The 12,841-nt window shown below is 45.4% G+C and overlaps 1 protein-coding gene across 1 annotated transcript; it reads right to left on the bottom strand.

The window, feature by feature from the left end:
• Nucleotides 1–1,411: 1,411 nt before the first annotated feature.
• On the bottom strand, nt 1,412–11,670 carry rrbp1b (ribosome binding protein 1b). The gene is made up of 21 exons (XM_070991105.1): nt 11,641–11,670; nt 9,424–10,099; nt 9,071–9,219; nt 8,560–8,682; nt 7,774–7,926; nt 7,420–7,538; nt 6,811–6,964; nt 6,548–6,644; nt 6,129–6,208; nt 5,484–5,521; nt 5,277–5,372; nt 5,018–5,069; nt 4,433–4,473; nt 3,537–3,624; nt 3,123–3,215; nt 2,894–2,986; nt 2,712–2,783; nt 2,152–2,238; nt 1,922–2,014; nt 1,587–1,652; nt 1,412–1,510 (listed from the first exon to the last, which is right to left on the bottom strand). Exons 2-21 carry the CDS (start codon nt 10,070–10,072, stop codon nt 1,412–1,414), a joined length of 2,442 nt encoding a protein of 813 aa, XP_070847206.1. The 5' UTR covers nt 10,073–10,099; nt 11,641–11,670.
• Nucleotides 11,671–12,841: the final 1,171 nt, after the last annotated feature.

Here is a 12,841-nt window from a genome sequence, read left to right on the forward strand (position 1 = left end):
TAGTTAATTGTAAATTTGTTAAATATTGTCCAAACCACTAAAAGACATTTGAACTGAAATGATTTGGACCAAATAATAACTTGGAAAACTTAATTTTTTCTGTATTTAAACTTGTAAGTTACACCAGAGAGTTGAAGAGGAGGCAAAGACGCTGAATCAGTCAGATGTGGACACCAAGACATGAAACACATGATCTGATTCAAATCCACTGAGAAACCAGAGAAGAAGACTGCAGGACTGAGGAGTTTTCTCCAATATCATAGTGATCCAGTCACATCCATGAGTACACTGCTAACAGCTAATAGGAGTAGCTAACTGCTAACAGGAGCAGCAAACAGCTAACAGGAGCAGCTAACTGCTAACAGCTAATAGGAGCCGCTAACAGTAGCATCTAACTGCTAACAGGAGCAGTTAATGGCTAACAGGAGCAGCTAACGGCTAACAGCTCAGTCAGCAGGCTGCTCATGGAGACACTTTGAGACGTGAACAGGCGTGAGTTCAGACTGCTATCATGTGTCCACAGAGGACAGGCGTCTCCAGCGGCATCAGTTTCCTGCTGTGTTTGAAACATGAATGAAAGACAACAGGTGAGTCAGACATTTCGGTTTATTCGCAGTGAGCAGCACCACTCAGTGTCACCATGGTAACGGAGGACATGAAGGGCATGACACTTCACACCGGCGTCTCCTCCTTCACCTCCACTGTCACCTCCTGCAGAGACAACACGAGGAACATCTTTAAGTCAAACTGTGAGGTCAGTCCTTTTTATTGATCTGTTAATCAATTTAAGATGAACATGCGCGCATGTGTGTGTGTGTGTCTGTCTTTGATTATGAAAGAGCCCAGTTCTCTCAGAACTTTAATTGTGGCGGGTCAAGCAGTGAGTGCTTCCTCTCTCTGGTGTCAGTTTTCTCTTTGGACATGTTGAACCTTTAAAATATGAATTTAGACAGAGACCTTGGGCACAGCAGCAGATCTCAGATCAGCCTCCATCTTCTGCCGCAGCTCCAACACTTCTTGCTGAGCCTGAGAGACCAGCATCAAAGGAAACAGTTTGAAATCCTCCAGAATAAAAGCAAACAGTTTGAAATCCTTCAGAATAAAAGCAGACAGTTTGACATTAAACAGGTGACTGATGTGTCTCTGACCTCCTGCAGCTGTCTGTCCAGCTGCTGCCGCTGCTGCTGCTCTGACTGCAGCCTGACGGACATCTGCTGCACCTGAGCCTGCACCTGACACACACACACACACAGGCATGAAAACCAGGCCACTGTGGACTTTGACAAACTTCACTAAAGACAGAAGGTTTCAGGTTGTCCTGTTCGTCCTCTGCATTCAGACTCTGAGACAGACGAGTCTCTTGTCCTTGGGGTCAGTCTGATAAATGATGTGTGTGTTGTGTGTGTGTGGTTCAGACCTGAGCGAGCTCCTCACTGCAGCTCTGAGTGACGTTCGCCTCCTCCAGCTGTTTCTCCAGCTGAGCCTCCAAAAGCATCAGCTGCTCCTTCAGCTGAGACACCAGCTCAACATTAACATCCAAAACACAACGTTCAAAAAACCAGCGACCGCAGTCTGAGGGGACAAACCTGCTGAGTGTTCTCCGTCCTCTGGGACTGAACTTCGTCCTCCAGCAGCTTCAGCTGATCCAAGACCTGCAGACAGCACCAATCGCACGCTGAATAACATGATGACGGCTCAGAAACTCCATCTAATACGACTATACAGGCTGAGAAGCTGCACTTCATCTGCTGTTGAAGAAACACTGAACCACCAAACCTAAGGCCATCATCTCAAGAACCAAGCTGAACACCTGGCTGAACACCTGGAACGTGTGACCTCAGCTCTGAATGAGTTTCTGCGGCGCTGAGGCGTCAGCCATGATGAAAGCATCACATCAGAAACAGGAGATCTCTGAACTCACGGTTTGCTTCTGCTCCTCGGCTTCACACAGTTTCTTCTTCCAGATGTTTTCTTCTTCTTCAGAGCGTCGCTGCAGAGCCTGAAGCTCTGCCTCCTGCCGGACAGACAAGAGAGTCACTTTCGGTCGCTGTGGAAGAATCATCAAAGGAACACGCAAACAACACGGCGGACGTTTGTCAGCAGGCCGACAGGCTGCAGCTTCATTGACAACGTGGTTCAAGATGTTTTCACCGTTTCCTGCAGCAGCTTGGTGTTCTGCTCAAACTCCGCCTGCAGCTCAGCTCGCTTCTTCTCCACCTCGTTCAGCCTTGACTGCAGCTGAGCAACAACAAACAACGAGACAAACATCAGCATGGTCGTCATGATGGAAGTCACTTTATTAATCAACAAAATTTGATTATTTAAACATCAAAATGATTTTCTTCAGATTCTTTTACACTGAACTGTTTGTCTGCATGTTATAGCAGCTCCTCCTCATTCACCTGTCCAGGTAGGAGGAGGCACTTCGCCTCAAATGTCCTCCGTGTGGTGAAAGTTGATTAAAACATCCACTCTAGAAATATGTCAAAACTCTGATAAAATGTCTCAAACATGTTTTAAGTTTCTTCTTCATCAGTTCCTGGAAAAACTTCAGTCATGAAGGAGGAAAAAGCCTGAGATCCTTTAAAACTTTCTGCTTTCATGGAAAAGTTCCTAAGCTGCTGTGATTTGGTAGTGTTTTGTGTCTGAGAGCTTCAGGAGCTTCAGATCAGAGCAGGTGTGTTTGAGGAGGACATGTTGGACATTTTTACCTCAGAGCGAGATGTCTCTGCTTGGCTTCGGCTCTCCTGAACTGCCTGAGTCAAACGTTCCAGCCAGTTGTTCTGCAGAGGAAACAGAGAAGCTGCAAGCTGAATTCACTGATTCACAGAAGTTTAACCCTCCTTCTTCAGTTTGTGGACACTCAAACAGTCAGAGGAGTCAGCTGACCAACCTGCTCTGCCTCCACGGGGACGCCAGGAAACAGAACCCGCAGTGATGCCTGGAAGTCTAAACGCAGGGCAGCGATCCCAGCCTGTGCGTCAGCCTCAACACACAAAGAAGCACCAACACAAAGATGAAAATTTTTTTACAGTGTGCTCTGAGACAAACTGTCTCCCGCTGATCTGACATCCTGACCGACACTGATTTAATTGACTTGTATCTGATTGGTTGTCACTGACCAGCGCTGCTTGAAGCTCCACCTCTCTCTGCCCACTCAGGCGCTCTGCGGACGAAAACGCCACCGCTGAAGCCGCCATTTTCTCCTGCATCTCCTGACAACACAACAAGATAGAGGAAGAGTCAGACGTTGTCATCTTTGCAGAAGTGACGGGGGTTCAGGAACCTAAAGAATCTGAATTTAATTCCTAAAACATCAAGAAACACTGAAAAAAAGGAGACCAGATGAAAACTAAGACAAACGTGAACTCTGGATGGATCGACTCGATCCAAGAGAAAAGAAAACTGACTTCTTCTTTTTAAACTTGTCTCTGTTGACCCATTTTAATGAGTGTCAGTGAACATGTATTCAAAGTGTAACGTGTGCAGTGCTATCAAACGTGTGACATATGAAGACATGTTGGACGTGGACTCACGTTGCTGTGGTAACGGACCTGTTGCAGCTCCTCTTTGAGCTGCTGTAGCTCTTCCTCCAGACGCAGCAGCTGAGAGTCTTCCTCCAGACTGAAAGACAGACAAACAACATGCCAGCAGAACATCTCAGACTGATCACTCAAAGCTCCACATCTGATTTTTAACCAACAGAAACGTTATTTCAGAGTACAAGATGTTCCAGTTCAGGACACGAGGCGACAACAGTCCTCAAACTGCATCTGTCCAAGAGCCTGAATGTTTCCGAGCAGACACTGGTGGTCGGACAACAGGCCTGATTAACTTCTTACCGTTTCATATTTTCACTTCTTTGCAACATTAATGTTATCTTTATGAGTCAGTGTGAGCAGACGTAAAAACATATAATCCATAACGAAGTTGAGATAGCGAACTAGAAAAAGCTCTCAGGTCTACAAGAGGCAGTCAGAGCTCAGTACAAACCAACAGTTCAGCTGAAGGAGTCCTGACCTCAACTAAAACTCCTCTTCAGGATCCAGGAAGCATCAAAAACACTCAGTTTGAGACTCAAGGCAACAGTTGGCCAATGTGACGCCTCTCAGTGAGCTCAGTGATGCTCTGGAGTTTCCTCCTGTGGTCCGGCCAGTGAGCTGCTGGCGGCTCCAGGGATCGATCAGCCTGAGAGCTGATAGGTTTGATGGAGGGTCCACAGGTAGAGAGGATGGAGCTGGAGGATAATCTGACTCTGTAAATCAGCTGAACTTTGAACTTTTGGGGGTGACAAGCTTATCAATGCTCACTTTCAGTATCATGGTTTTTTCCCCAGCAGCTATTTAAAGTGTTGACTTTCTGAAACACAACCATCCACCCCCACAGTGAATCCTACAAACCCCACAGTCAGGGATCCAGGTGTGTTTTTTACCTTTCAAATGGCTGCTCAGACTCTGTCTCACTTCCTGATCCCTGCAAAGGAAAAGCAGCAGCTGTTAAAAACGTAGAAACTGAAATATTTCACCTCTGATCCAAAGTCCCAAGTCATGATATTATGCAAACAGAATAAGGCTAAAGCTAACAGGTCCCAGGTCATGGTATCATGCTAACAGACTGAGGCTAAAGCTAACGGGTCTGAGGTCATGATATCATGCTAACAGAGTGAGGCTAAAGCTAACAGGTCCCAGGTCATGATATCATGCTAACAGACTGAGGCTAAAGCTAACAGGTCTGAGGTCATGATATCATGCTAACAGACTAAGGCTAAAGCTAACAGGTCCCAGGTCATGATATCATGCTAACAGACTAAGGCTACACCTAACAGGTCCCAGGTCATGATATCATGCTAACAGAGTGAGGCTAAAGCTAACAGGTCTGAGGTCATGATATCATGCTAACAGACTGAGGCTAAAGCTAACAGATCTCAGGTAAAAAGTCATCATCCTCACCATCTGAGTCATGTAGAAAACATTGAAATAAAGATGTTTTCGTGTGGTTGTGTTGAATTCAAACTTACATCTTTCTGTGTCTGACCAGCAGCTTCTGCTTCCACTTCGTCTCCTTTCACTCTGAAGACACAAACAAAGAATCACATCAACTCTGTACTAAGTCTCACTTTTTAATTGAAGGATGTGTCAGAGCTGAAATGAGCTGCAGTTCCTCTGAAGTTCACTCAATGCTGCTGTGATCAAACTGTGTTGAAGTGAATTTAAAGAGATTTTAATTTACACTTTCAGGACGTATTACATTTATTTTGAACTTCTTGTGTTTCTGACCTCTGTGACTGTGATGATGTCAGCAACTGTAGCTCCTCCCTCAGCTGAGTGAGCTCTGCCTCCAGAGCGACAACCTGCTCGTCGCTGCGCCGCACCCTGACAGGAAGTCACACAGGAAGTCAAACTGCAGGTCATCACAACATCTGCGCTCACGTCTACGTGACAATACTGCCAATTAACACTGATAATATGATGAAAAGTTAATACCTGTCCTTTAGCTGCTCCACCTCAGGTGAGCCGTCCACCTACAGACACAAACAGGTCAAGACTGACAGTTGTTTGCTAACAGCTCAAATTCACATGTTAAATTTCACCAGTGTTGAACCTTCGAGGCTAAAATATTTCCCTTCCATGAGTGAATCTGCTGATCGCTGCATACCTTTGAATGGAATGAATTCAATTCTCCAGCAGGTTGAGCCTCAAATATATCCTCTACATGACATCACAGCATCTAATTCCTCATCACCTGTCTGCCCCATTCGTCCAAACACCTGTTCCCACTTCTCATCAGTTCTGCAGTTACCTGCCCTTCTCCACTCACTCCTCACCTGGACCTCATTTACCTGCGCAGACCCTTTGCTCCGCCTTTACTTTTGATGGCGCTTTTGTTTCCTCAATGTTTACCTGGACTAGCGTCAGCTACCTGTCTGTTACCTGTCAGCACCTGACTGTAAGCTTTCTCTTCTTCATTAAACCACTGAAATCAACCTGCCTTCTCGACTGTCTGCATTTGGGTTCAGTTCAATGTATATGATGAAGGTGTGCATGTGTGCGTACATATGTAAATATATCATTGCAACAGATTCATCGAGACATATATCACATGATGAAGGTGAGCATTCAGGCTGTTACCTGGACTGCAGCCTGGTTCTCCAGCTGGGATTTGAGAACCTGCAGCTCAGCCTCTCTGGATGCCAGCGCCCCCTTCAGCTCTGAGGGGCAAACAGCAGAAGAAAACATGGAGTCACATAATTTCCTGTTGCTGATGAGCTTAGTGGGTTCCAGAGTTGGAAGAAGGAAAGTTTGAGTTCCTGTGATGATTCCTGGACTGCAGGTTGACGTCAGATACACTCTAGCAGCTTTGTTTTGGCCTAAATTGGCAGTGACGGTAAAAATGAACTAATAGACTCTGGCACAAACAGAACTCCTACAGCTCACAGGAAAAAACACTGTTTCTCAAACTTCCACAAAGTTCTTTCATTTCTGCAGATCTGGTTTGCAGTATTGAAATCAAGGGGCTGAGTTAGCTACATGCTAACAGAAACACTGACCGCTAACAGCCGCGGCTTCCTGCTGTGATGCTTTCAGCTCCGAACACACTTGGTCCAGCTGCTGCTGCAGAGTGCACTCGGTGTCTGCGTGGACCAGCTGCACATACAGAAAACATACGTCACGTCCTGCTAACAGCAGCTTCTCTGTCACACTGCTCGTTTAAATGTAGAACTTCTGGAGAAAGAAATCACTATTTGAAAGAAGGAACAATCTGCAAATGTCCCCAAAAGTGACATTTTAGAATAACTTCTTTATTTGTGACCTGGGCTTGAGCCAGTTTTTGCTCGGCAGCGGCCATCTTGGCCTCCAGGCTCTTCCTGCGCTCCTCATCCGACCGCAGAGCATCAGTACGCTCCGTCAACTCCCGAGCCAGACGGGCGCTGTCCTGCCTGAGACGGGCCAGCTCTGCATTCTGCCTGCAAGGAGGGTTAGGGTTAGACCGGATGGTAGAAGGAAGCTGGTGGACAGTCCTCTTCATTTGTCCCATAGAGATGGTCGTGTAACTGTGACATCATTACCACGTCGCTGTGAGAACAATCCAATCAGAGCGCTTCAGGCTCTGTTGGTGTGCAGCTGACACCTTTATGTCATGCTGAATGAATGAGAAAGATTCCCATGATTCCCTGAACCTCTGAACATTGACCGGTGGACTCTGGCAGAGGTGAGGCGTTATCAGAGTTATCAGAGCTTTCAGGGAAGTCAGAGACGCCGTTTACGTGAAACTCATAAGATGTGGCAGGATTGAGGCAAATCAGCAGGACAGAGTTAGAGGTTGATCTTTGGAGAACTCGTTGGATAGACTCTAGCATGGCCGCTGCAGCTCATGGTTACTTCACCAAATGACCAACCTGACCTGACATCTGTGCGTTACCTGCTCTCAGCCTGGCTGGTTGCCTGGTTCAGGGCATCTCGCAGGATGGAATTCTCCTGCTGCAGTCGGGCCAGCTGAGCATTGGGGCCATTCTCCAGCTGTTCCTGCAGACTCCTGATCTGTTCCAGTTTAACAGCAAGTTAGCTAAACACGCTACAAACACTGCTTATCTGTACCATCTAACAAGTAACTAGCCAGAACAGAGACCTGAGACATAAGCTTAAATTCACTATTAAAATAACTTTGAAGGGAAAATGTTCAAATTTGGTGTCATTTCAATGATCAGAATTCAGAGACCTGACAGACATGATCTGCCACTGAAACAGAAAAACCTGTTAATCAATCAAATAATACCTTCTGGTTCAGCTGCTGGGTCTGTTTCAAGTGCTCTTGGTCAGCAGTCTGCATTCTGGTCTGCTGGCCTTTGACCTCCTGAACCCGAGCACTCAGCTCCGCTTTCAAACGGGCCTCCGAAGACGCCATCTTGGATTTCTCTGAGCTGAGTTCCTGAAGAAGGAAAAACAAGCACAAATGTGACTTTCTTATGAGGAACTGAATTTCTGACACAATCAACCCATTCCACAGAATTTATTTGTACCACTGTATATGGGTGGGTGTAAGTGCACCTATTTCACAGATCTTTGTCTAGAATCCAGTGAAATCTGGCTGATGAAGTCCCTGGCCTTCTTTCACATACTTATGTGAAGAAATGTCTCATTCATTCTTCTCTGTCTAGAACTTTGCCCTGATCTTCATGTCTTCCTCCTGTCTTGTCGTTCCATCTCAGTGCACCCTTACAGGTGTCCTGGTACTGTTCTTTGCTGGGTGGTTTTTGGACAACTTTATCATGCCACACAGGAAAGCAGAGACACATATGCGTGTGAACAATGTGGACAACAAAGAGCTGTACACTGTCTTCTGTCAGGTGGAAGTATCTCCAGTTACCCAGAACTACCAGAGCGTCATGATGATGAGTCCAGTCAGAGCTCTGAGGAAACACCAGGTGCAAAACAAACACTCCAAAAGTGCACAAACATGATACATATGAATATTTATTGTTGTCCTAATTATGGAAATGCAGTTTATTAACTCTTGAAACTGAACACACTTGACTGGTGGTCTGGCTGATGCCTGGCTCACCTTACTGAGCTCTCGGAGGCGGCTTTTGGCAGCGGCGGCATCCTCCTGCACGGTGGTCAGCAGTTTGTCTTTCTCCTCCAGCTTCTTCTTCAGAGCAGAGAGTGGATCTCCTCTCTGAGAGGCCTGGATATCATACAAAGACTCAGCTTTACCATTTGATGAGATATATTTAAAAAGCTTCATGTGGGTTGGAAACAAGTGATGGAAATAGTTATGACAAGTCATTGACCACACAAGCAGACTAACAGTAACAGCTGGCAATTTCTATTAAATATCAGACTGAATGAATGATGATCTGTATGAGAAGAATGTTAGCTGAGGAACTCTGAGCATTTCTTGTATAATCTGGTTCACGTTACCTTGAAAACTAGATTAGGTTGACGTGAGGGAATCACACACTGACATATTCTGGTCGTGCTGTCTGACTGTACTAGTATTTAACGTTATCTGGTGTATGAACAGCTTCACCACTTGATAGCTGGTAGCTGCTGTTGTGACTGTGTTTATCTACCAGTTGCCAGGAGCCTTGGCGGACACCGGCCTTCTGGTTCAGGACCTCCATAAGTTTGTGCATCTCGCTGCCGCTGAACGTCATGTTGGACACGGTGGACAGCAGCTCATCATATGGTAGCAGAAGGGAGGAGTCAGCAGAAGCAACCACTAAAGAAAAAACAGGACAGAACTCAACCTTCAAAGTTTTCATTTTAAATCAAACTGTAATCATTCATGTAAACATCAGTTTACCGTAGAACAGAAGCACTCCGGTACGTCGAGGTTCAGACACATTTGAACATTTGATATTTGACTGTAACACGAGTAGTTGTTGTTCACTTTGGCAGAGACCCCTGTTTATAGTTTACCCACCTGGATCTGGCTTGTTCTTAGGCTTCTTCTTCTTGCTCAAGATCTCTTTGGGTTCTTCAGTTTTGGCAGCAGACGGTTCTTTGGTGACTTTAGAGACAACGTTCACTGGAGAAACATCAACCACCGGCACCATGGACATGACCATAACTTCCTTAACAACGGTTTCCACCACAGCCGCTGGCTCCACCTTGGCTGACTTTGTCTTCTTCTTCTCCTTTGTTGAGGGTGCTGAAGTAGGCCTGGTGGTTGTGGCGATAACCACAGAGGGTCCTGGTTCTGGTTCTGATGTTGGTTTGGATTCCCGAACAGCATCAGGCTCAGCGGCAGGTTCTGGATCACATTCTGGTTCAGTGCAGGTCACCACCTCAGGCTCCTCGCCATCATCACTACATGGTTCTAAGAGCTTCTCATCAAGCCGGTCCTCCTTCTTCTTGGCTTTGTTCTTCTTCTCCAGGGTCTTGTCCTTCTTCTTCTTCTCTGTCTTCTGGGTGTGTGGTTGGATGAGCTGGTGGCGTTGTTTAGCCAGCGCCTCTTCATAGGACGTCTCCTTCATGGACAGCGTGGACACGAGAGCGATGCCCACTGCTGAGATGATCATGAAGCCTCCAAAGACCATGAAGCCAAGTGTCTGCGGGTCGGAAATATCCATGGTTGATCCAAGTGTTGCACAGGAAGTCTGGAGAATAAAGAGGGACATTCAACATGTAGCCTGACGAAAAGATGAATCTGTCTTCAAACACTGGAGGTGGAGCGTGAGGACTGCAATCCACCCAAGACCTTAGATCACAACAAAATATCTCAGCAAATAAAAACTAAATCGTCCTAAAGAACTCTCTCTGCACTGATTGGTCAGCTGTGTCAAAGAACAGGCGCGGTTTGAACTTGAACAACAGAAATCAAAGAAGAAATGTTGGCCGGAGCTTCAGAAGGGGCCACAGTGTGGCGCCGTGCGCTCTCCACTGTCCATCGTCAGGACTGACATCAAAGAGTCTGAAAACACAAGAGCAAAGGTGGCCTTTAAAAAGTCTCCTCTTTCAGCTGGAGGTGACTCCTTTATACAAACTCATTGATTTTTCTTGCTGCTTGTTTACCTGCTGATCACCGCCTGGAGGTCAAAGTTCACTCAGCATAACATCACTGATTCAATCTCAGTCCTCATTCAGTGAACTCTGTTCAAATTCAGCACATTTAACCACAAATTCAGACAAAACAATCTGAATCAGTAAACTCATGTTCACTTGGTGACTGAAGGATGACGAGCTCAAATGATCAGCTGATTAATCAGTTAGTTAGAACCAATTATTCTCATTATCAAGGAATCTGTCAGTTACCTTCTCGATCATTTTATCTGTAAAATATTAGAGAAGACAGAAAAATGATCTTTAAAAGTTCCCACAGGTGAAAATAACAGTTTTATTTATGAAATCTGGAAGCCAAAGAAAAGCAGCAACTCGAACTCAAAAAAATCATTTCAACGATTCATCGATGTTCAAATTAGCTGCTGATTCAATTTCTGCTGATTGACTAATTGATCTGATCGTTCTCGATATTAATCTGCTAATATTCTGATAATCAATAGAAATATTCAAAGAAGGTTAATATTTCAGTTTCCACAGTTTGAGATGCTGAAGGTGAAGCTCACAATTAACCCTTTATACTGTGAACACACACACACACACACACACACACACACACACACACACACACACACACACACACACACACACACACAGCAGTTATGTAACTCAGATGCAGACCTTCACATTAACAGTTGAATCAAACTGCTTTTCCGTCACTTTCTCAGTTTGTTTCTGCAGAACTTTCACATTTTTCATCTTTTCTGCAGTTTTGTGGTCAAACACACACACACACACACACACACACACACACACACACACACACACACACACACACACACACACACACACACACACACAAACAATGATCTGTTTGACTGCATTAGAGACATTAAGACAGCTTACATGTTTGGTTCGATGACAAACATCATTTCAGAAACACAGATTTCAGCTTCACTGACTTTTCCATGAAACCTTAAAAGCAGCCTCACATTAAAACATTCTGTCGATCTGAAGTCTGTTCTTCATCATTTCTGACAGTGAAAATCAAACATTTCTCCAGACTTCTTCATTTTCTCTCTGACACAAACTGTTGAGTCTCATCAAAGCTTCTCAAACGACGTGAAAGAGTTTTTCTCACCTCACTTCAGGCTGTCAGGCTGCAGAGTCGTGGCACTTTCTCTGAACGGGACCACAAGCTCCGCCTTCCGCCGGCAGCTTGGCTTCTCATTGGTCAGCGGGAAAGTCGTTCAGAGCGCGCGCACTGGCCTCATGGGAGATGTAGTTCTCTTCAAAGGACACATTTCAACTGATTTGACATGTTTTAAGAATAAAAAACTAATTGTGTGAGACAAAAGTTCAAATTTTTATTCAGAGCTGGTACAGAAAACAGATTCTGTGACTGTGATTCGACAAATATTAAATGACATTCAAATAGTTCTGAATCTCATTTCTGTTACAGAAAACAATGAAGAAAATCTTTGAGCTTCATTTGGATGGGGGTCAGACTTCCTGTCTGAGAGGACGGCAGAAGTAAAGGTGGACACAGAATATTGTGCAGAGCTGATTGATCTGAAGCTGCATGTTGATCAGCTTCAGGCTCTCTGACTGAGAGCGGACCACTAAAAACATCTCAGATCCACAGTCCAACACGTCCACGGACCAGGAGGGCCGAGCATCTATCAGCAGACCAGAGCCCAGAGACAGACTGCAGCATTTGGAGTCCTGATCAGCATCAACACAAGACAAGAGGCAGCATTCAGGTGCTGTGTTCTTCATCCCGCAGAGTGAGAGTCAGACCATCTTCATCATCATCAGTCACACCTCAGTCACTCTGAATACTGTGAGTGGAACCATGAGAGGAAACAAACCAGAGGTTCATCCCTGTGACGGCTCGTCAGCACCTTCAAACCGGCAGGATGTCGTGTCAGAGGTGTCGTTTCAGAGGACGGACGTCTCCTTCCTTTGGGTCCTCAAGTAGGTCTGGAAGGAAGTGAGAAGGCAGACGAATTCACTCAACAATCATAAAAGTACACTTAATTTACAGACAAGTGCTGAGCAGAATTTGAAACGATCATCATGGGCTGTATGTGTGGACCACAGGAAGACGTCTCATTAAAAAACGTGGTGGAAAACAAAGCAGGAGCCCAAAGGAAGAGCTGCTCATGACTGAGAACAAACAGGTCCAGAGGACACACAGGACAGGACTGTCCCTACTGGACACTCAGACACAGGATGGATGTTCTCAGCACACATGTTGTGTGTATCTGGAATGCATTTATTGACAGCCTACCCAACCCACTGATGATTTGAGGGAATAAATAATAATAAAAATTTTTCAC

The sequence above is a fragment of the Chaetodon trifascialis genome, chromosome 2, assembly GCF_039877785.1.
Source record: "Chaetodon trifascialis isolate fChaTrf1 chromosome 2, fChaTrf1.hap1, whole genome shotgun sequence".
In the NCBI taxonomy this organism is placed as follows: Eukaryota; Metazoa; Chordata; class Actinopteri; order Chaetodontiformes; family Chaetodontidae; genus Chaetodon; species Chaetodon trifascialis.

Bases quoted from the DNA above. Each gene is read 5' to 3' on its own strand.
- rrbp1b (XM_070991105.1), bottom strand. From the start codon at position 10,072: ATGGATATTTCCGACCCGCAGACACTTGGCTTCATGGTCTTTGGAGGC. The intron at 9,220-9,423 runs GTGGGTAAACTA...TTTTTTCTTTAG, and splicing joins TAAGAACAAGCCAGATCCAG to TGGTTGCTTCTGCTGACTCC. The intron at 2,987-3,122 runs GTCAGTGACAAC...TTGTGTGTTGAG, and splicing joins TGGAGCTTCAAGCAGCGCTG to GCTGACGCACAGGCTGGGAT.